At 42.1% G+C, this 24,018-nt stretch overlaps 1 protein-coding gene across 1 annotated transcript in view; it reads left to right on the top strand.

Annotated features, from left to right (window-relative positions):
* Positions 1-2,616: 2,616 nt before the first annotated feature.
* The window catches only part of CLMP (CXADR like cell adhesion molecule), a 44,419-nt gene continuing 23,017 nt past the window's right edge, over positions 2,617-24,018 (top strand). The window contains exon 1 of the mRNA XM_075521060.1: positions 2,617-3,064. Within this exon, the coding sequence (XP_075377175.1) occupies positions 3,037-3,064 (28 nt within the window). The 5' untranslated portion in view covers positions 2,617-3,036. The remainder of the gene's footprint in view (positions 3,065-24,018) is intronic.

Raw genomic sequence — 24,018 nt, 5'->3', positions numbered from 1 at the left:
ATGTTGTATAGTAACAGGTGAAAGCATTCACAAGCCTACTAGAAGAATTTGCCCCTTCTGGAAAAATCATGTGCTGCAGATAGGATCTATTCCTCCACAGACAATCAGCAAAGGTCTTGAGAGGATGTGCTGGTGTGAGTGGCATGGGTGTCCTTATATGTACTTACATCGGCTCTTACTAGCCTCTCACTGAAATGGTTATGCAAACAAGTGAGATACCCTTGCCATAATAGGTATGAACACCAGAGGGAGAATCCCCACTGAACCCCAAAGTGTAAATTGCTCTTGAGGAGCTTCCTGAAGGGGCTGAATGCAATGTGAGAACAGGCTGTGGAACGGCTTTTCCGAGATGATAAAGAGATTTTGCATGCATGGCCTCCTCTTTCACTCTCCTCATCCCCCTCCTCTTCTGTGTACATCCCTTAACCATCTCAGCTCTGTGGATTTCAGTGGAGGCTGGGTAGCAAGTGCAGGGTGACAACACTTCTGTCTGTCTTGGTTTCTGATGCATTGATTCTATTAAAGCAAAGCAGCATGCTGGGTATTTACAGCATAGCTTGGGACATCTCCTGTCAGACTCGTAATGCAGAGAGACAAGCTCAGTGCTGCTTGGCTTCTGGAGAGCGGGGGAAGGGATTAAATGCACTTTTCTCCATTGATTTGTGTCCTGCCCTGAAAATCAATGACATTCTCTCAGATCCACTCAGCTGTTTGAAAACTAGCAGCCTGTTTGGTGAAGTGTGTGGGGAAAAGTTCTGAAGGAATTGGCTTTTATGATATGGGTAGATGGGATAGATACAGCTGCTCTGTAGGAACTGTTATATTCACCTGGTAATGATTGCTTTTGTATCATCAGTCTACATTAGTTGAATATGTTGTTTAAAACATTTTCTTACTTTTACAGAGAGAACAGCTGTTTTGGAGAAGAGGAGCCAAATGCTGCTTTTCTTTCCATCTAAGGCTGGGAGGGGCAAATGAAACTTAATGAAACAGGATGCAGAAAGATAAGTTTTATCCACATTATTTCTCTCTGATGGGATCTAACTGAGTCTAAGGTCTGATTTTGTCCAGGGTAGCAGTGTTTCTTGTCTTCCAGTAAATGCTTGAAAAGCTTGTACTGTAATGAAGAGCTAAAGTACTGAATTCCTATAGAGCTTCTAAGCATAGCGCCCCTCATTGTGGACTTCACAAAGATTGCTGTATTTGTTTTCATCCCTGAAGAGGGAGAGCAGCATACTATCCCTGATTTTACAAGGGAGGTATGTAGAAACTACATGTAGATGGGGGAGCTAATGAGAGAGCTTGAAACTGAAGTCTGGGGTCTCAAACCACAGGCTGGCAGCCTTGCATGTGGCCTGCTCTCTTAGGTCTTAGAAATACTTTCATAAGTACTCCTAAAGGAAGGGATTTTTGTTCTGGATTCCAAAGCTTTCCTTTGGCCCCACGTTGCACAAAATGGGTAACTTTGATTTGCAATTAGTGGTGTATGGTGGACGTTTATTTGTCAGTATGCCTATTTTTTAGAAAAATATGCAGTTGCTGCTTGTGTAGATGCACCTTAGCAGATTTAAACTAACTAGCTGGGGTCCTGGTATCTGTACAGCTGTGGTAACACCCAGATCAGCACAGGATTGCCAGCCAAATGCTTACTCAGCTTCTTGAATGGTTCTACAGCCACTGTAGAGTTGCAGGTAGCCAGTGTTACTGTTATGTTAATACTCAAGTAGGCTAGCTGAAAGTGCTTTGCTTTTCTGAAGAGCAGATGTATCCTAGGGCATATGGATGTAAAGATGCAAGCATGATGTTTATATGTGTAAAGTGCAATATATCAGAACAGTTGTGTATATGCACACATGTAAAACATCACTGTTTCCATGGCCTTGCTGTGAGCAGCAAGATTTATATGTGTTTTACTAAAGAATAAAAAAGTTCTGTTCTGGCTGGTTCACCTGAGATGGTCAAAGTAATCTTCTGTGAACTCTACTCCCTACCACATTTGGTTGTTCTTACAGAAACTAAAAGGTTTGTACTCAATGCTGTGGTGATAGAAATGGAACGGAGTATCTGAGATAGTTTTATAAACTTGCTGACTGCACTAGGGTGAAGCTGAAGATGGGCTGTAAAGGTCTCTCGGGCTGGCTTAAAATGGCCTTTGGAAGTGAGCTATAAGTTGCATCCTGCAGCAGTCACTAAATGTAGTCAACCAATGTCTGCTTGATTTGGCTTTTTCTCTTGTCAGTGAAGCACAGATAAAATGCATAATTAAATCAATTTTAGGAATTTTTTTGCTCCTAGAAACTAAAAGAACACCATGAAGCAAATGGAGAAAGTCTTCCACTAAGACTATAAGCTCTGCAATTTACTAGCTACAAAAGAGAATAAAGATAATGTATACATGTGAGTGTGTTTATTATTCTGAAGAGCACGTGTGCTTTTTTCTAAGAGTCTCTCTAGCCCTTGAGTGATGAATCTGATTTTTTTCCATGCTGGATTTTTACTGCCTCCAAATGTAACTGTTTTGACACTAGAGAAATCCTCTTGTTTCTCCTCCAAAGGTAAATATATATATTATTGCTAGAAATTAGCTGTACCTCACCCACATGACTGGTCTTCACTATTAATCCCAGCTGATGGTAGGGAGGGGCTCTTCTGGGAGGCAGCCATGTGGTGAACATTGAGCACTGTGTTTTCCCCTGCTTCTCTCCTTTTCTTTTCAGACAAGCAAAATTGTTCTACGCTGCCGTAGATGTGAACTCCTTGCTGTGCTGCCTCTGTCTCTTCTTTTCCAGAAACTCAAGGGCCCGAATTACCAGCTGCAGAGATCTAAAAGCTCTTGCTGAATCTGGATGGAATATGGACAAGGAGACGAATAGCAGAAGGGAAGAAAGAGTGAAGTTGGTTATTTTTCTGGCACATGGATGCAATTACACTCAGTGCATTCCAGAGGCGTTCCTTTGAATCCTGTGCAGGTCTGCCTGCTGTTCCTGGGCGAAAGGAAGAAAAAGGGAAGAAAAGTCCCTCTTGCTTGGAGACGGAATGTCTGCACTTTCAATTCTCTTTTTAGGTAGGTTGGCTTTTTGGTTTTGTTTAGCGTTTTTAATTAAACTTCCATGTGCCCTCTCTGCATGATAAATTCATTTCTGATGAGCTAGAGAAAGGGATTTGTAAAGAAAAAACTTTTACGGAAAACTCCAATTTCAGTGTTGTTTGGGTTCTGATGCTTTTCTTGTTGCTTTATTTATTAGCAGATCGATAGGCAGAGATCTTTTAATATCTGGATTCATTTTTTACAAGTGGTGGTTAAACAGATTCCTTTTGGAATGTATGTTTCTTGTTTAAAGGGGGCAGTGCTTTTAAGCAATGAACTAGCGAGGGGCTTGAACCTCTTTGGCAAAAGAAGGTGAACAAAATGTCTTTGTTTCAGGCATAGTGTCAAATTTGTTTAACTCTGTTTTGATTTGCTTGGGCATTTAACATTCAGATTTTAAAATAAAAAGGGATTATTGTTTCCAATTGATGCCTAAGATTAGAAACAGATGTGTTGAAGTGCAAGAGGGAGGAGTTGGGGGGGAAAAGAATGGGAGAAGGGAGATAAAGGGGGAAGGCAAGAAATGGGAAGAAAGAAGGCGGCTGAAGGAAGGGAGAGAAAAGAGGTAGAGGTTGACTTGAATAGGAGAGGAGTGGAGAACGAGAAAGAAGACATTAAAGGGAGAGTGAAGGCAGAAGGGCTGAAGAGAGCTGTTTGTTAAAGCTGTAGCCTATGGAGAAAAGAGTTTGCAGCCCGGAGGTCTTTGAGGGGGCTTGCTTACCAGACTGACTCAGAAGCAGCCTGGGTTTCTGCATCTCCAGAGACACTGTAATGTGATGAGTGAGCCTCTGTCTCCATTCTGCTCACCAAATTGTGCTGACAGGCAGACAGCTTTGAAATCTGTTGTAGCTGGGCAAAGGCTGTGATTCCTGGGTCCTCCTGTCCCCTTGGGAACCTGGGTACAGGTGTGAAAAAGTGAGTTGGTCTTTGATTCCCTGGGAAGAGTTGAGCCCTATAGGGTGGTGGACTGATGTGGCTGGGCATAGGTAGAATAGAGTTTTTGGACAGCTGTAAAGAAATGTTGCAGGGGACAGCCGTGTTCCTTAAGTCTCAGAGGTGTGGAACATGGACTAGCCAGATTTCTAGATATCTGAAAGACAGGCAACACTTGTAGAGCTGCTGAGTAAATTGTAGAAAAGGCTTTTGCTCTAGGGATTGCCGTTAGCAAAGGTTTTATCTGTAGTAGTGTGACAGGGGGGCTTCAACATGTTACAGAATCTGCTGGGGAGTGCAGGCAGCAGTTTGTCCCCCCTGCACATCTGCCTTGGCTATTTGTGTTTCAATATGGTGGAGATAGTGTTTAAAGGAGACTCCAGGAGGTGAGGCAGCGAGGTTAGGATGAACAGCTAGGCTTCTGCCAGAAGTGTCTGGGTTGGGTCAGCCCTGCAGAAATGGCCAGGAAAGCTGCTCTGTGGAAATTAGGAGACAAAGGTAGGTTGCTTATCTCACTGATGGGGACAAATGGGAACTGCAGTCTTTGATCCACCAAACCTACTCAGCTGCTGAATATTCCTGTATGTTGAAGGCTTGGAGCAAAAGGAATAAGCTGTTCCCACAGTAAAGGTGCTTTTGGTTGTAATTTAATGACAACTTACCTTTGCATGACTAGTGCTGCTTTTATCTATAAAACATGATGGGCTTTATAATCGTTATTCTTGTGCCTTTGGTATCTAGGCATCTCCACTATGCTAGTAACACAAACACAAAAGACAGTCCCTGCCCTCAACAGCTTATGCCCTCACCCATGAGTCAATGAGGGTGAGCAGAGGATAAGTGGCTTCCCAAAGCTCACAGCAAAACCTGGAATGTTTTTGTTTCCTGATACTACATTAGTCATTGAACTGCCCCTTGTCTTGCCCATGCTTTACCTGTCTTGTCAACTGATAACTTGGTCTTTCTGCTCTGTGTCCAGCTTCATTCACCAATATTAGAAGCATGTTCCAGGGGAAGTATTGTGGTTCCCTGTTCCTAGATAGTCCTGAAAAGAAGGAGGCTGGGGAGTCTCGTTTGGTAGCTAGAGAAAGTCCAATTGATTTTCTGCAGTAAAAAGGTTTAGAAGTGCCAATGATGGCTTGCTTTTCTTGCTGATGAAGTGAAAGCCTAGTGTGGAAAAAAGGGTTTAGAGAAGCCAAGCTAACTTGAAAGGAAGGTTGCCTGGTTTGGATTTTCATTATTAAACATGCTAATAGCATGGCTAATATATACAGTCCTTGTCTTTTACACTGTTTACCTCTCTGGAGCAAGGGAACAGCTGTGTGAGGAGAAAAGAGACAGGAGCCAATTAGTTTTAAGAAGACTTTTAAAACAAGACAAGATGAAAGACTTTCCTAAGTGTGGGAAAGAGCATGACCATGCTTACTTCCCTAATAAAGGCTAGGTAAATGAAGCAGGAAGGAGTGAGGAGGGGAAGGTGATGCATGCGAATGTGTGTGCCTACATGTGTTTGGAACATCTGATTCTTATCTCAGTCCACAGCTGGTCAAAATTGTTTCAGACTCCTTACTGCACTCTTAAAAATCAAAATGGAAATTTCCAAGGAAAATCCTTGATTCTTCACTTCTGAGTGTAAAAACTTCATAATAGAATGTCGCATTTCTCAGCCAGTAAAAAAACTAGCAAATGCTTTCATTTAAATGTTTTACTGAATTGGTTTAAATTTTCAGGTGCTGGAAGTCTCTTTTGCCTTCTTTCACCCCCTCCAAGTCAATTTTGAATATTTTTAATGAGCCTTCTGTTAAAGTAAAAAGCTAATTTTCTTGTAATCAAATACGTTCACATGGGTAATACTTGTATGCCTGGCTTTGACACTGGTATTACATGCTTTTTCTTCACTTGTTGGCTCGTGTATGTGCTCTGCCCTTCAGAAACCAATGGGTTCAAGATTCAAAGCAGTACATGTGCCAAACCAAATCAGTCATCCAGCTTTCTGGTGTCCTGCTATTGGCAGTGAACCTTTACATTAGTGTTAGGGGTTGCTCACCACAATGCATGTTTAATCTGGCTTGTGATTGTCTGACAAAGATGTGTTCAGTGTGTTAGAATCAGTATGTTATACAGGGGTGATGTTACTAGAGTGGGTGCAGCTGTAATAGCAAAAGTACCTTTTGTACTGATGTAGCTGAGCTCTGCCCTCTAAGCTCTGAGATCAATGACTCTCTTACAGCACTGTCCCAGGGGTATACAGTTGCTGCGTTGAACACCAAGACTCTGATTGTCTCACTGCACTGGGAAAAAGGTTATGGTGCAGATCTTTCCAGTGCCTGTTGGCATGAGCAATTGGGTCTGACAGCATGCATTTGCCTAGGTATTCACCAGACTTCTAGCTTGAAAATCTGTGATGATATGGAAGCAGCTCTGCAGTGTTCAGCAGTGGTAGGTCAGCCTGGGGCTGTGCTCTAGTATACTGACTCTGGCCTTCTCTCCTGCTTTAAGAGCACAGGCAACCTGCAGTGTGCCCTATCACACCTCCTTGAGATCCTTCTCCTGAAACCCTTGCAATACTACACTCCAGCAAAGCCAAGAACCATTGCAATGTTATTTAAAAAAAAAAAAAAAAAAAAAAAAGCACTCCTGCTCCCAGTGAGGCTACTGGGAAGTTTTACATTTTAATGGAATGCTTCTGCCTGGAACTAGTAAAAAGCAAGGGAGACTTTTAAGCAACCTGAAAACTAAGTTGATGGATCTCCTATTTTTGCTGATTTTCCAGGTATTTCTTGAATTTCTCAGTGATAACTAACAATATGTAATACACTTGCTATTTCCTAGTTTTCTCATGGCTCCTTCTCTGTTGCCTTTGCTTGTTTGTTTCATGGTGTACTTAGAAGCTTGGTGGGACAAGGATTTTGCCCCATGTTTTTACAGCACTTAAACAAAGCCTTGGCTCAGGAGTGGAGTACAAAAAGAAAAATCTGCAGCTGTGAGAAGGGATTTTGTGTGTGATTTTGCTGTGTGGATTTCACCTTCTCTTTGTGTCATTGGATTCTGAAGGAATGCAGGCAACTTCTTGGTGTGTTTAGCTTGAAAGACTATTCTCCCAAGGGTAGCTTCATATAATTGATAATTGACAACTCATTCCTGTCATGAAGACTCCAAAAGCAGTCAAAACATTAACTGGATGCAAGATTCAGCTTGTTACAGTAGTGTGAATTTAGTTCTAGGACAGGGCAAAGAGCTCTTTAATAGAACACTCCTCTAGGAATACCTAAGGAAAGGGAGCAAAGAAAAGCAGTGTATCTATTTGGCACTCCAGGGGGAATTCAAAGGAGCTAGATATAATTGAGTTGCTATCTGGCAGGATATCAGGGTTAACACTCTTTGTGAGACACTAAAATTCTTCTAAAGCCAGGGATGGTTTGCATGAAATATTTTCTGTCAAGACACTTGATGAGAAATGGCCTATTTTTCTCTAGTAGTGCTTTGTTTTATATGAAAGAGTTTGGATTTTTAGCACCTAAAAAAATGTTTATTTGGGGGGTTATTTTTATGCTTTCTGTTTTTTCCATTTTACCGTGAGGAAGAAGGAGGGAAAAAAAGGTAATCTTCCAGAGTGAAGAAAAGCAGCATGCTGAAGCTGAGTTGAAATTCTGAAGATGAATTCATTTTATGGGAAATAGAGCTGGGAGGGAGGCAACTTTTCTGAATTTCCCATGGAAAAAAACTGGTGTTTTGCCTTTGCCCACCCTGGAGCCTCCCTGCCCACCCTGGACCTTGTCTCCTCCATGTAGAATTAGTGGTCTGTTTCTGTGGGGTACTCTAGCCCACTTCAGAAGGACACTTTGTGTAAGAGCAGCACAAGCTTCCCAGAAATGTCATTGCACAACTGGCTTGGAGAAATGCTGATGTTTATCCTCAGGATCACAACAAATGTCCCTGTTTTCCTCAAGGCAAATACAGGACTTTATAGGGAACTTAGCAGGTTTGCAATCTGGGATTTGTTTGAGTTTTCAGGAACTGCCTGAAAAGAAATGTAAACAGTCACTTGGACAAAGCCTTGTGTGTATTTGAAAAATCTTGTGTAAGTGTGCTTGCTACACCATACTAAATGATTGCAAGTGTGTGTCTAGTACGAAGGAAGTGGGGTGTGCAAGCTGCTTTCTGTGCCTTTTCTTTTCAGAAATAGTCCCCACAGCCTTAGTCAAACTATACCTTAGGTTTCTAGCTAAATCAGTCCCCTGTGTTAGCCAAGGCACTAATCATTGCTTGTGTATCTGATGTATATAATACACTTGCAGAGAAAGCTTGGCTCATGTGCACACAATATTGTGCCTATCTTGCATACACTAATGTGTTACAAAAGAGGCTACTTTGGGTGCAGTGGGAACTTGGCGGTGCCCTGTCTAAAAGATGAATGGGTCTTTTTTTTTTTCCCCAAAGCTGTTTCTTCATCTGTTTTTAGAAACGGTTAGTTTACAGAAGCAGCCCAGCAAAAAGCCAAGGGTGAAGTCAGGTCATTGAGATCTGTGAATAGATACTCAAATGACAGGATAGTGGAGGATGCAGAAATGGCTGTGCAGGAAGCACAACAATGGAAAATGTGTGAAGTGATGGAAAGTCAAGTCAACAGAAGTGAGGAGGGTGAATTTCTATCTTCATCTCTTAGACTCTTTTCCCTTCAGTCTGCTTCCTTAGTATTGCTGAGTGGAATAACAACAGCCTACCTCTGCTAGGCAGGGGTTCAAACCTTGCCAAAAACGTGCTTTTCCCTGGGCAGAATACAGAGGTGGTATATGCAATAGTGACTGGGAGCTCTAGCAGTGGGTTAGCAACCCAGAATAAAGCTGGTCCTTTTTCCCAGAAGCTCACTAAGTCCTAGAAAAAGCAACTGGGCAATGTGAGGAGGATGGGTACTGCCCTGCCTCAGCAAAGCACAATTACTAGGCTTTTCTCAAGCTACATTTTTGGTACCTCAGTTTCTTCATATGACTCGTTTGGTAGCTCTGTCTTCTCTTTGCAACAGTTGAGATGCATCGAAGGTAGTGAATGTGATCGAAGATCGTGAAACAAGTCCAGTCCTCATGTTCTCCTTCATCTTCTCTAGGATAGCATTTGGCAGTTTAAAAAGGCAAATGTTGTAACTCAGCATGTCTCTTAACGGGGCAGACAGAGATTCACGATGTCAGAATTGCTGTCCTACGAGAATCAATATACATTACAGTGTATTTTCAGCCTTTCTCTTCTGTGTAGCTGACATCATTTTTGTGGCTGGAAAATGAGTATGAAGCCTTAGTGTATGTGACTTATTCCCAACTGACGAGATAGAAAGGTTGAAGTTCAGCTTAGTGCCTGCAGTTTAATTGCCTTTGGTAGGAAAAGGTCAGTGAAAATTTTGTTGTGTTTATAATACACATTGGCAGAAGAGAGGCTGCTCTCCTGGAAACAGTCTTTTGAAATGGAGCGTGCACAGTTAGAGGCAACTGATGACCATGACTAGGCTGCCTTTGGTCTACCATAATACTGCACCGCTGCTACTTTTGTAGCATGCTTTGTGATAAGTGTCACGCTTGTATAAAGCTTTGGGTAACTCATTTAGTCCAGCAGGGCCATATTGGGTAGAGGAGTATATAAAGCCCGTCTGACAGACAAGGAAGCTAAGGCACCGGTGGGTGCATGCTACCTAAAGGTAAGGTAGCAGTTGTTACAGGTCTAGAACCCTTGCAGCTCTGACTTAAGCCATTTTCCTTTTAATGTGTCCTCAAACATGGCTAGAAGTAGCAATGGCAGAAAATTGACAAGCAGCTCAATCCATCAGCTACAGTTTATCAAGCTGAGGTCTTTGAGCTGCCATCTGGAGGGATGACTTCTAAGCAATGGGAAGGTTTGACTTATCCTTACCTTGTAATAAGATAGTTGTTAAAGTATTAATGGCTTTTTAGTACCAATGTGCTGAGAAACTCCACTCATGGTGTGTATGACTGCTGTGTTATCAGAAGAACCCTCACAGAAAGGAAATTCTGGACTGTGTTTAGTCTCTGAATTACTTTGTTCTGCATATGAAAGAGGAAAATCTAGTCTTTCTAGCTAGCATACACCTGTGGAGTAATTACTTGTGGTTAAGGTTTCCATTGTGCTGAGCTGCTTGGCAGAGCAGAACCTGGAAGCCAGCAACACTAAGTGGTAGGTGGGAGTCCCCTGTACTTCCCTGTGGCTTTTGATAAAGGGGAATATTTGTGTGTCTGTTTTCAAGTATGTGCACCAGCATTCACTCAAAATTGAACTGCTCCTTATAATCTTTTAACTAGCAGCAGTTCCACAGTAACCCCAACAATATTGTAGTCTGTCAGTGGAAGTGCCTCTCAAAGGCTGTTTTGTCGAGGGAAATGGTATGCTTTGCTGGAGTATCTAGAGGTAAAACACAAAGCAACAGCTCAGGAAAGCATTAGGGAGTGGTCAATGCATGGGCTGGGAATCTGGATGCAGTTCCCTGCTTTGTTCTAGATCTTGGCAAGTCATGTTGGTTCCTCTGTAAGCTCTTTTCCACTGCCTTGTGCCTTTTACTCTTTGGCTATTTAGGCTGTAAGTTCTGTTGAGCAGAGATGTCTTTCGCTATGTGCCTGGATGGCATTTAGTACAAACTGGGCTGGTAAGAAGTGTTTCCAGAACTGGAGTGTTTAAAAGAAAAAAGAAAAAAATAGTAGCTCTGTTCCCTTCCCCTCTTTGTGCCTCAGCAAAAATATCAGAATTAGGTGGTTTTCCAGTATTTGGAATATTTGAGATGCGTGCTGGCTCAGTCTCATAGCTCAGACTGCTTAGGCTATTTTTTGTTTCTTAAAGGCTTGATAAAATTTTCAAGGCCATAGAAATGTTTAATATAGATATGAACCTTTATCTGTAGGGTAGGGCTGCAGAGTGCCAGGAAATGGTGGGGTGTTTTTGTGTGTGCAAGGGGAAGTCTTTCATATAACACAGCAAGCCTTGAATATTGAACTGAAACAGTCAGGCACTTCTTTTTTGTTTCAAAAAAAAAAAAAAAAATATATTGCAGGGTTTTCAACCTTGAAGGCAAATCACTTTATGACTTCATTGGTTAAATTTAGGTTTTGTTTTGCGGGGGGATCGTTAGACTTGAAGCAAAAGCCTTATAGCCCAGGGACTGTCACTTCTGATTACTTCCAGTGACACTTCCAATTATTTCCAATCACAATTCCAGGGACAAGAGGAAAAAGGAGCCACATTCTCCAACATCAGGGCTTTTTTCTGAACAAAGGACCGTTTATCAAACCTCTGCAGAAAAAAGGTACAGAGCCAGATTTGGAGCTCTGCTGTGGTAGGGTAATTCCAGAGCAAATGTGCTGAAGTGAGACTCGAGGCCAGTGTCTGGCAGGGTGCTGGGAATCCTGCTGTGGATCCTGCCTTGTTGAGTAATATTAAGGAAATTGCTTCATTTTCCCCAGGCATTAACTGGCACTAGGACTCATTTCAGTGGAGCAACATGCAGCTTCAGTGATTATCTGCTAAATGCTCTGTGGGTCTTGTAAGACATGAGCATGCAAAAGTACTGCTCATGGAAAGCAAACAGCTTAGTGTGCTCAAAATGGGAAATGAGAGTCTGCTGAGGGAACTTGACTGATTTCTAGGTACATGAAGTGAAGAATTTGGTGCAGTGTGTTTTATCCAACAGTGAGCCTATGAGCTATTGTGTCCTTTGAAAAAAAAGGAGCACATGATTGCCAATGGAAGCTAGAGCACTACCTAATTTTCAGATGTCTCTGGTAGCATTACTTCAGACTGCTCAAGTGTAAAAACAGTCTTAAAATGGTGTCACAGCTTTCAATCACACTTAGTGAAGCCTTTCATTTCCTGAGTCATGCTGCACTAGGCTGTGAGTGAAGTTGGGTCTGCTGAGTGTGGGGGTTATTAGCAACTGCTTGCTTATTTGTTTTATAGTATTTTTTTAAAGGCCCCAGCTATGATCAGGGCTCTGCAAACACTGGGGAGACTGTTTCCCATTGGACTAACAGCTGATGAGCGGCAGACCTGGTCTGACATTAGGAGCCAGATATTAAGGAACCAGAGTCAATTTACAATGGGAGTTGCATACTGGACCTGAGCCGATTTTGAAAGTAGCATCAAATGAATGCTTAGCTTCATGTGGTGACTGAGGATCCATGACCCTCTACTTTTAAAGTGGGAATGTATTAGTGACCTGGCTGAATGAAGTTCTGGTGCTTACTTATTACTGCCATAAACTCCCTGTTGTTGTCCCTTAAGTGGTGGTAGTGTTCCTCATTTTCGTGTTTATTCTGGTCTGCCTGGGTTAGATGTCACTGAGAGCCACCTGTGCCAGCTTCATCTGTTTTCCTGTAAGGGAAGACTAGTGTGTCTCTTTGTAGAACTGATGCTGCTTTAACGTACAACCACTGGGTATTTGCCACTTGAGCACAGAGCAGACCACATACATTTTGTCAGCAAAGTTCAGAAATGAAATTCCAGATGAGCAATTTGGCATTGTTCTTGTTCTGAGACCTTCAAAGTATTCCTGGTAGTCAGCTCTGATGTTTTTGTGGCATTTTCTGTTTCGATGCCTGGAGTAGGTCGATTCCATTGCAGGCATCCATCACAGAATGTGACTGAGGTGGCACTTGCAGAGAGCTTGGTGCTAATCCCCTAGGAGTCACAGCATTTCATATGAGGAACTGTTTTACTGAATCTATCCAAGCTGGATGGATGTTTCCACAGTACAGCTTTGTGGTATTCTAATGTGGTCTGTGCTGTGGGCAAAACCCCTCTTCGTTTCCATTGTTTCAAGCTCTTGCTTGGAGACAAAGGGAATTTCAACCAAAGCATAGCTTTTGTGTTGACAAATGCTGTGATTTTTAAACTTCTTTTCCAAAGAGGAATTTTAAGCAATTGTGAGTGCTTTCTGGTCAAAGCAGCGTTCAGGACGCCTAGATTCCATTCTTGGTTTGGCCAGTGACTCAGTGATTTAGTAATTCAGGCTCCATTTTTAAGTGCCTGTTAGTTTTGAGTGTCTCCATTTCAAGTGTTAGAAAGGGTCAGTACTTCTGAAGATGCAAGTCTAGGGAGGTATCAGCTTGGTCACACCAACTATGTGCTGTCAAGTGTCCTTTAAGCTTTCAAAGTTTTGGGGGTGCATTTGGTTTCAAATGCTGGTTTCAACTGCTTTGTGCCTCAGCTGCTGTTCTGCAGAGTAAGTGTAAGAGCACTCACAAATGTAGCAACCTTTCCCTCATGAGCTGTAAAGTGCTTTGAAATCACTGTAGAAATGGAGCTGCAAAAGTCCAGAGGCGTCAGGCACTAGTTTAATGGGTGAAGATAGTGTTGCACTTCAGGAGCGTTCCCATCAGTGCCACTCAGTGTGGCAAATGGATCCCAGCTTATCTGGCTTTGTCAGAGCTCCTTCCATTTAGCCCAAGGCTACTCCTGGAGTAAACAGAAGAGACAATTCTGCAGCTGTTAATTCAGACCCAGTATGACCTGGTACAAGAGAAGGTCAAGAGTCTGAGCTCCTCTGCTCTGGAGCTAATGATCCTGCATTGCACAATACTTTTCCCTCTAATTACTTGAGCTTGCATCTTTTTCCTATTTAGTAATGCCCTGGGCATGTTGCTTCCATTGTGGGATAGCAGTGAATACATACCCATTAGTAAAAGGCATTGAATGCAGTGGAGGCTGCAGTGTTTCTTTTTAAAGTTGTCAGCGAGCATCTTCCCCTGCCCCATGTCCTCTTCTCTGAAAGACCAGAAGAGAGGAGGAAAGCCAAAACCAGAATGTGAATGGAACAAACTGGGCCTTATTGCACCAGATGGAAGTATTTAGGATGATATTTTCTGGGTTGTAAATGCTCTGAGGCAGGGACTGTTTCTTTGCCTGTTTGCACTGTTCCCTACAACACTGCAGACTTGAAAGCTTCCATAGCAATCCAGAATTTCTTAAACCTAGTTTTCTTCCTGCTTGCTGTCTAAACAAACCAGGCATCAGGTTAGCATCAATTCATGTAAATCTAGAGCATAAACTCATGCAGTGAGAAGGCAGAATAGTTGGGAACCCAAGATACTCAGACACCTGAACAGCCTTTCAGATGGGATGCTGAGGGTGCTCACTTAACTGTGGGCTTATGTAAATTGGGCTTGTTCTGGCCAGATCACAAAGCAGTTTATTATACTTTGCTCATGGTCCTAACTACTGAGCAGCCCTGTAGTGTGCAGTTAGGATTGTTGGACTTCTCAGCATCTCTGGATTTTAGCACATTAAAGACACAGAAGAAAATGTAACAGAAATCTGTCTTACAGGCGTATCTGAGACAGCTTTGAGAGATCCTGATATATACAGTGACAGGGATTTTCAAGCAGTCTTGCAGCAAGAACTCTGCCCCTCTTCGAAGGTACAGTTATAAGGAAATTGAGGGCAGTGTTGAAGGTTGCTAGAGTATATTGGAGGATTTCATCATTGTTATCCTTGCATTCATTTCAATCACTTGAGTCAAATCTCTCTTCCAGAAAGACAGCCAGGCTTGGTTTGAAGGCCTCAGGTGGTTTTAAAAATCTCCCATCAGTTTGTCACCCAGATTATACATCTTCTGAATAACTTGAGTATTTCTGGTTTCAGTTCTTATAATGTCTCTCCTCTCTATCTTTGCCTGAGCTCCTTGTGCTTCTTTTTATTTAATGCTGGCTTGGCTAGCAAAAGATATTTACTGTAGCATGGAGCAGACACCTCAGGTGCTGTGCACCATGCATTTCTGCCAAGTGCTCAGGACCGATTTAGGGTTTTATCTGTTAGGCCTTGAACACAGATCCTTTAGAAACCTTTCTGAAAGCAAGGTACCTGCTTTTTCTGAAAGCAAGGTATTTTAAATCTAGGAAATCATAAATACTGTTCTTCAGGTATGTTCTTACATTGTTTTATTCGGCTCCCAGAACAACTTGTATACTAGTTTTTTTAAAGGGAATGAAAATGTTGCTTAGATTCGTTGTCTCCTTATTTGCCCCTCACCTTCTCCTTAGAAACTTTTTTAAGCAAAAAGATGGGGAGAGGAGTTGACTATTCATGCATGTAGAAGGATTTTTTAACTAGCCAGTTAGACAATGTTGGCATTTTGTCATTTGTTTCTCCCTTGTTAATGGTTCCCTGAGGGCTACTGAAGATGTGGACTGTTTCCTGTTCCATTCTTTGTTTCCAGAAACCAATGCACTGATAATTCACACATGCTTAGTTTTATATAATATAATACTGGTGTATGGCACACCCTACCCCAGCTCAGAAATATATTAAGTGAACAGTAAAAACCCCAGTTATTTGCTATAAGTGATTTACTACTGCTGAAACAGCTACACTGGGTGCTTTCCATATACTTTATCACTTAATGGAGGCTGTGCTGGGCAGAGGCACGTCCATTATTTTGACAAAGGCTGCCCTCCCAGAGGAGAATCCTTTGAATGCAAATGCCTCTTATCACTTTGCAGTGGCATATGGCATGTAAGAACCTTGCCCCTTCCCGTACCACTCCTGCCTGTCTTCCCTACTTACAGAGCAGCATTGCAGCTTCTCCCATACCATGTGGTGCAAAACCACGTGTGCAGCATGCTTTGCTTCTGGCTATAGCTTCCCTTTTAGTCCCTGTCCTCAGGGTTGTCCTCTCAGTATTTCCTTTTCTGCAACCATGTGCATGGAAAGCCTAGCCTACCCAGAAAAAGAGCAATTTCAATAGCTGCTGGTGTCCTTCATTCCAATGAGACATGCTTAGGGTATGCTGAAGCTTTTTTTACTCTATATGCATATCTTCTCTTGTGGGTTTGGGCTTCGTAAGCCTTCGATGGGGTCTGGGATGTTTGCTGTAAATCTCCAGATTCTGGCAGTGTCATAGCAGTGGGGTGGAAGCTCTCTCCTGAACGCACCTGATGTAGTGAGTCTGGCACAGGAACATCTTTAGGCCTTGGAAGGGAAATTAATTTCCTCTTCCTGCAAGGGAGGAGCTTATTCAGGGAGGAATTGGCTGCTTTTCCATCCTTGCTGCTGATTTAAATGCTTCTTCATTTTTTATTATGATCTTGTATAAGCAGAATGGAGGAAGAAAATCCACTAAAAAAGCAAATAAGTTCTGTTTTTCTAAAGCATTTGTATTGGGACTGAGCTCACTCAATACTCTCTTCTTGAAAAGATCTTCTAGCACCCTTTCAGTATGGATCTGCCTGGCAGTATAATCTAATTGCCCTGGGTTTAGGAGGTTTGCTGTTCTTGGCTTTTACTGAGTGTATCCAAGTCTCTTCATCCCTTTATGCCTTAATGTCCCGGTCCCAGTTAGAATAATTTCTGTTGTGACACTGGGCCATAAATGCTTTAGTTCATGGAGGGGAGACAGTGTGTGGTCTCCTTGTTACTAAAAATTGATCATCTTATCAGCAAGTGCCCATGCATGATGGGGTGGAGGCTGTCCAAGGGTCTGTGACTTGCTTTCTCTGGATAAGGGCTGTAAGTAGCCAGGTTTAGAGTGGTCTGAGTTACAGGAGGAAAGGACAGTAGTAGCTGTATATTCCTGATCTTGAGGGAACAGCCCTGCTCATTGCTTTAAATCATTCTGGGGCTTTATTTTTCTGTGTCAGCACTGTCAGAGCCTATAATCCTCAACCAAAAGAGGCCATCCTGCCCTACCAAGAGAAGGACTTAAAGTGAGGAATCCCCTTCAGCAAGGATGTGGCAAGCAGACTGACAATATAAAAGAAAGGAAAAATATCCTGAGCCAATATGCATAAAATTAGGGCCTGATTATGATGCAGAATTAAAAACAAAACACGAAGAATTCCTTTAGTACAGGGAGCTGGTGGAGCCCCCCAACGGGCAGTACTTACTGCCAACCATGCATTATAACAACAGTAATTGAGCAGGTAATGATTATGCATGCTTTATAAACACCCACCATCAGTTATGTTCATCCTGTGCAGATAGGGAAGACTTGATGTAGCAGATAAATGTTATTTCTGTAGACATTTTAAACAGCAATCACTGTTCATATATTCTCTACATCCCCCTCTGATCCAGAAGTAGTACATAATATATGAGCGTTCAGAGTAGATGCCAGGGAAAATGTCTTAGGCAGCTGTGAGAGAGTAAAGATACTGGAATGTTAGACTTGCATCAGTCCTGAGCTGTGCTATGAATGTCGAGACAGGTTGGCCTTATGGGCAGAGGAGCTCCGTTCATTATTTGGCTTTCATGTCTCCTGGAAGACTGAGCAACGCACTTCCTTTGTGCTTCAGATGGAGATAGTGACTTCCTATAAGAAGTACAATGTGACTAATGCATGGAAAATGGCATATAAAACTTGGTAGTATCTTTATAGCAAGACAGAATTGTAAGGAGAAGAGATGGGAATGCAGGAATCTGTGGTTTTGCTTCCAGTTCCAGTGGTGACACTGTAGTCTACCAGAATGAAAACTTTTCATTGGTAAGGTTCAGATCTGTTGCTCATTAACTTGTCTCATCTCAACTCTAATCCCAGTTTACAAGTCCTTTTGGAGCCTTGGTTTCCCCATCTGTAAGAAGGGAAATGTCTCATTATATGAAGTGGTTTATGGTCTTCAGACAAAACAATGTGGAGTATTGGTAGTTAGTTTGATTATGGTTTTCATCAGCCTGCCCTTTCCAAAGAGCTTATAGCTGCTGTCTGTTTGCATTTGTATTTCGTGCCACTGGGATGTAACTGTGCTCTGACAGAGCCAGCTTTTTCAGCATTTAGGGAAGAAGAGTTTGAAATCTTCAGGAGCCATACAAGTCCTTACTTCAATTCTTTATAAATTTTGTAGGAAATACACTCGGCCATACTTCCTAAAAGAGGAAATGCTTGAGTCCTGTCTCCTGTGTTTAGAATAAACAGAATCCAGATAACTTAATCTAAAAGGAAAATGTTCTTTTGAGGATAAACAGCCTGAATAAAACACTTCTGAGCAAACCCATGACAATGCCCCTCCCCTTGCACCATCCCCCCCAAACACAGTTTCTATCTATTTCAAACAGAAGCAACTGGCTGATTAAGGGAATTGGCCTCACTGCAAACCAGACTAAATCTTACTCAAGATACCCTGTTATGCCTGCTCCAATCATGCTGGTATCTATAATCATCCCAAATGATCCTTGAGGATCAATCGGGACCCTGCGAGTGGGCACATCTTATTTGGCTTATTCTGCATAAATGTCAAGTAAGACTCATTGCCTGGCAGACAGATACTTTGGTTTTGTTTCTAGATGTTAATGAGGGCCAGATGCAGAGACTTGTGTGGTCTGGGACTGATGAACTGCTGTTATCTACAGTATGGAGCCATTTGGTTTCTTTTCTGTTCTCTACTAGGCAAACATAATAAACTATTTTCAGTGTTATGAGGCTGTTGCAACTCTTCCATTTGCTGAGCTTGGTGGGCTGAAGAAACACAGGAGGCAGAGGCTGGGAGAGTAAACTCAGGCTTGAAACAGGGAAATGAGGGGTGTATATCTCCTGTCACTCCAGATATGGCAACCAAAGAGCAAATAGGCATGTTAATTGTCAGTGCAAGATTTGCACATTAAAACTCTGTCCTGGACAGAATGCCAGCATCTAATAAGCATGTGTTACAGAATAAGAGGCACATTAAGGGTTACCATACCCACTTGGCCTGTTACCTTGTTTCCAGTTATTATTAGGAGCTGGTCTGAGGGAAGGAATACAGGGACAGGGTAAAAAAGGGACTCTTCCCTGGCCAGATTTTTCCTGATATTTGTAGTCAACAAATGGCTAATGTACTCATTTAGCCATATTTCCTACCGTGGCCCATAGGTTTGCCACAGTTATTCATACCCTTGACTATTCAGTTCTGTGAGCTGTCACAATAGCATCAAACTCTGACAGATCTCTTGGCAACTCTACAATAACCCTAATAAGTATTTCCCTTCTCTTACATAGATTCAGCCAGTGAGTCAGACTCCTGCCTGAGAGCAAACATGGAAATAAGGAGTTAGGAATTACTGGACCAGATGAGACTGACAGTTTATCTAAATGACTGTTTCACTCCAAAAAGGTCTGGTATCAGATGGAGATGGAAGAAAACCCATAACTGACAGTATGTGGAATCGCATGCTTATATGGGAAACTTATTGCTGAATATTAGGCGGTTAGGGAAAATTATGTGTTTATGTATTTGAAGTAATAAATCTAATGTAACTTGTGATTGAGCCTTTTAAATATCTAATGTCTTCCTCAATAGAAGTTAAGCACTTTGACTCTATTTTCTAGTAGCCAGATGCTCCATTTCTTAATGTGCATTCTTGAGCAAAATGGGTCTTCTGCCTTTGCCACTCTGTAATATTACAACACTAGGTGCTTATAGCCATGTCTTCTCACCAAGGGTGAATAGCCAGTAATGATGGCAGTTTTAGAAATAGTAGCCTCTGCACTGTGGGTATAGACCTTTCCAGAAGGGAAAGGTGGAAGTCTGTTTCTAGGACTGCAAACTCAAGTCTTGCTTTTGCAGTTCTCAGGTTTTGGGAAAGGACAATATGTCAGGTTTTGCTGGTAAGGCAGGTGCACTGTTCTATTACAAGCCCACTGTGACTGCAAGTCTGTCTTCTAATGGATTTTAAGTGCATGGCAGAAGTACTATGTGCACAGAGAAAAAAACTGGGATGCTATTTAGCATATACACATCCTTGACATGATGTACCCAGCTTGCCATGGGAAAGAGGGAACTTGCCTAAGGTGTGTTTCAGTGTGAGCTTACTGAGATTTTATTGGAAAACATGTTTCATGGCCAATATCTGAGTATAAATAAAAGGCATGGATCCTGGCTGAGTATATAGGTCTGAATTGCTGAACTTCAGTGAATCTGAGTTGGCTGTAATTGAGAAATGATCAAGCCTGTCTTCTCTGATCGATAGAGGACTTGAAGCAAAAACAGACTGGGGAACCTATTGAGGAATTTGAGCTTTGGCTTTGTGAAGAGTTTCATGTAGCCTCAGGTGTTTTGTGAGGAGCTGGCCTTCCAGATCTCCCTGCAGCCTCACAGCCATGTTCTTTTTCTCTGGCTGGTTCAGGACAGAAGGAACATGTAAATAATTGGAATGTGGTGCTTTGTTTAGGAGCTTGTGCCTGGAGAGTCTTGCTTAGTCTAGGTCAGGGTAAAGGTCCCTGCAGTAAACCCCTGGCACAAGGCTGCTTTTCAGCTTGTTGAAACAATGCAGCAAGCACGGTTTAGCTCAAGGAAGGAATGTGAACTGCTCAAGATTGGGAGATGACTCTGGGCTATGCTTGTTGTCAGATATACACAAAGCTTTGTCAGAGTGTGCCCTCTGGCATCTCTTGGCACCTCTCGTGTTTTACCTGCTTACCTTTTATAGTAAATGGATTTTTCTGATGAGCACCAATGTGTCCCGGCGAACACAGACACAAGAATGACAATAGACACTTTGCCCAGATCAGGAGGCAGGGTGCTCTGATTGATTCTCTGAAAAGAGGGAGAGAATTAAACTCATGATTCTCTGAAAAGAGGGAGAAAATTAAAGTCATCAAGTTATGTAAATCCCACCCTCAGTTCTGAATGAGCCCTGGATCCTAACATCAACTGACAACTAGGGCTGGTTCGTGCTAAACCTCCCCCTTCCTGGATGGAGCCCAAGGTCAGGGCAGCCCCTGCTGTCTTTATTAGATAACTGTTCTCAGAGGGCTCTAGTCTAGAATACAAGGGTCTTTAAGAGCTGGTAGCTAGAAGCTGAACCTTGACAAATACAGGATAGAAGCTAAGATTCAAGGAATTATCAGAGAGTTTAATGTGCCACCGAAGCAGTCTATCAGTGGAGCAAGTAGGGCTTTTTCTTGGAAAGAGATGCTAATAGAACTGCAAGCTGTCAAAACTGTGCAAACATCATGGTGATGTTCTGTGGTCTCTGCCGTACTGAGAACTTAGGTGATCAAAGCTCGTCTATTCTGGCTTTGAAAAGCTATTATATGTTGCATTTCATTCTTAAATTGTAGTATGGATTGAGACTTAATTTGGTGACATTGATGGAACTATGCACTTAAAATGTCCCGTTGAACTGTTATGGGCTTAAAATATGCATTCTGAAGTAAAACAGCAGTAGTTCCACAGAGGTGCATAGTGCATTACCATTAAGTGAGGTGGCAAGTGCAAATGTGGGTAGACAAGCGTATATCAATGAGTGGACCAAGTCAGTTCTTGGACTCTAAAAAGACCATACAGCTGTCTGACTTACTCTCCTGTTCCTTTGTTTTCTTTAGTTTGTCTGTTTAAATATCTTTTTTTTCTTAGATAAGTTTCATATTACAATAGAGGCCTGACTTATTCTCAGTATTATAATTTATTCTAAAGATATGTACAAGGCTTCTTTTGTTGTTTTGAGAAACCCCATGGGGTTTGAGGCTTTGTCAACCTCTCCGGCTATTTAAAAAAACGCTTAACAAACAGAAGTTCACATATCAATTTTTCCTGTTTATACTCACAATTTTTTTTCAGCCTGAATCAAGTCTTTAAAAACAATTGACTTTCCGGATATACAGCAGCCATTTGAATGTTGCATCAAGAGGAGGGTGCTTTAATTGCTTTCCAGAGTAGCAGGCAACAAGCAAGCACTATGTATATGTAGGTATAGAGTATGTTCTTTCATTGTCCCTCATTCTGTATATGTTCTGTGCTGTTTCTTTTCCCATTTATCTGCTACTTCTCAGTCTCTGCCAAAGGGCATGTAAAACCGGAAGAATTTGAATCAAAGTACAAGCTTTTAAATTTGCAACATTTGAATGGGTTTGAAATTATGTGAGGAGTTAAGATCCCTTTACTTTGCTAAAAATCTTACTTTGCTAAAAATCTTCAGCTGTCTAGTTCTTCCCCAGCCACTTGATAACCTAAAGATTTTAAGTCTCAAGTCCTCTTCTATGAGTTTCCTCATCAGTCTCAACTTTCCTGTTGTCTCTTTTTATACACAAATTTTAAGATACCCAGAATCATAACTGTCTTTGTTATTCTCTACTCCATGCAGTATCTAAACAAAATATATCCTTGTCTGAGGGCTTAGCCTAATGTAAATAATATCAAGCCACATGTCTAACAGACATCTTCAATTAGCCAGATTACGTAGTCAGAAAAAGAGTAGAAGCAAATTTTTACGAAGTAGTAATTTGGCCCTAAACATGAAAGCCTCAGATGCTCTATTTCTCAACTGCCTTGGCCTTTGAAATAGTCAGATTCACCACATCAAGAGCCTTACAATAGCAGGGAGGCACCAGGCTGCCGCTTGTGTTTGTCACATTTATTTTTGATTGTCTATTTGATCTTAAAAGTTCTTCGGGGGAATCTCTTATCAGCCCTAAAATGTGGTTGCACTAGTAAATAAGAATCAGTGACATTAAAAGTAATTGACATTAAAATGTTGTGACATTAAAATTAATCGTGTTTGATGGATGTTAGAGACTGAATCCGCCAGGGTCCTGGATTCATGTTTTAGCAAGTTTTGACATTCGTTCTCCCCCTCAGTTCCTGCAGCAGTTACATAAGTGCCTTCTTCAACCCCTGGTCCCGAAACCTTGTGGAGGGAGGTAACGCTGGTTTGGAAAGGAGAAGGTGTTTTCTTGGAATTCACTGCTTAGTAGCTTGGGGTAAAATGGCTGTTCTATTCTCCATCCAGTGAACTAGTGTCAGATTCTCAAAATCACAGTACTGGTGACATTGGTTTCCTAATCAGCAACATAAGGTTGAAGATGAAAGGGACCACTGGGATGTTTGCAGCAGAGCTGATGGAGTTGTTTGGGAGTGTTCGTTCCCTGTGCTATGGGTGTTCTAGGCAGAAGAAGCCTTGCAAGAAAACATGGCTCTTGCAGTGTGAATAGGGATTTTTTTTTTTGTTGTTGCCATTTTTAGTAATAATGGGAAAATATTTAGTTTTTGTAACAATTGTGCGAGGTTCAGAAGGAAACACAGTCAGTTGCCAGTTCTGCTCATGTGGCACCAGCACTAAGTGTAAAAGCAACTGACAGTGTTTTTCTTCAGGATCTGGAGTTTCTCAAAGAGCTGGAGGGGATGTGGCATAACCTGACACCTGTATTTTACAGCCAAGTTCTTTAGCAGCAGCCACGAATATGATGAGTGTTAGGAATGGCTGATGGCTGGTCACTATTCCCATGCTTCCTTTGTGAAGCAAAAATCAGGTGAAATCATAGCAGCTTGCTCCTCTTCTTTCGGGTGGCTGAAGCTTACCTAGAGATGTTCCCTCCAGGCAGGGAGCGAGAGGGAGAGATGCAGGATTTCTTGTTTCCAGTATGACATTTTCTAACTTCCTTTTTTAGCAATGTGAAGCTTGAAGGGGCCTCAGAAAAATGAACCGATGTGTTGGGCAAGAAGCCAGCTACCTCCTTGCAGCTTGAGCTCTGTGCTGGCTTCACTTTCTGTCCTGTTTGGAAACTAGAAGTAATGAGCTGACAGGAGCTGATTTTTTTTTTTTTTTTTTTCTTTCCCTTTCCCACTGTGGTCTGTATAGGGTGCCAGCCTTTGAAAGTCAGCACAGTGGGCATATAGCCTTTTTCCATGGCCTTTTCTTGGCACTGAGTGGTAAATGGCATGAGAGTCAATGTAACTTAACTTCTATAAGAAGCAAAAGGACTGTGCTGTAAGTTAATTTAGCTGGAGGTAAAGCTTGGCCTGGTGGTTAGGGGCACTGAATTCCTGCCTTCCGCAAGCAACCAGTCAAGAGGTGTTTCCAGTGTGTAGTTTGACTTGGATGGACCTTGTGATCTTATTCCCAGCTCTGCCACTGAGTCCTTATGACCTTGGTCAGTGTTGTTGTGTCCCTAGTTATCCATGAGCAAACTGAGCTTTCAATATCTGCTTTTTCCTTTGCAAACTGAAAACAATGATACTTAGGAGCTTCACTATGGGAGTGTGAAAAGAACGCTGAGATCTTGGCATGGGAGAGTCATGATTTTGTCCTTTTAATTGTAC

The sequence above is a fragment of the Mycteria americana genome, chromosome 19, assembly GCF_035582795.1.
Source record: "Mycteria americana isolate JAX WOST 10 ecotype Jacksonville Zoo and Gardens chromosome 19, USCA_MyAme_1.0, whole genome shotgun sequence".
Classification (NCBI taxonomy): domain Eukaryota; kingdom Metazoa; phylum Chordata; class Aves; order Ciconiiformes; family Ciconiidae; genus Mycteria; species Mycteria americana.
Note: the sequence above shows the minus strand (reverse complement) of the source record. Positions and strands in the feature narration are given on the sequence as shown.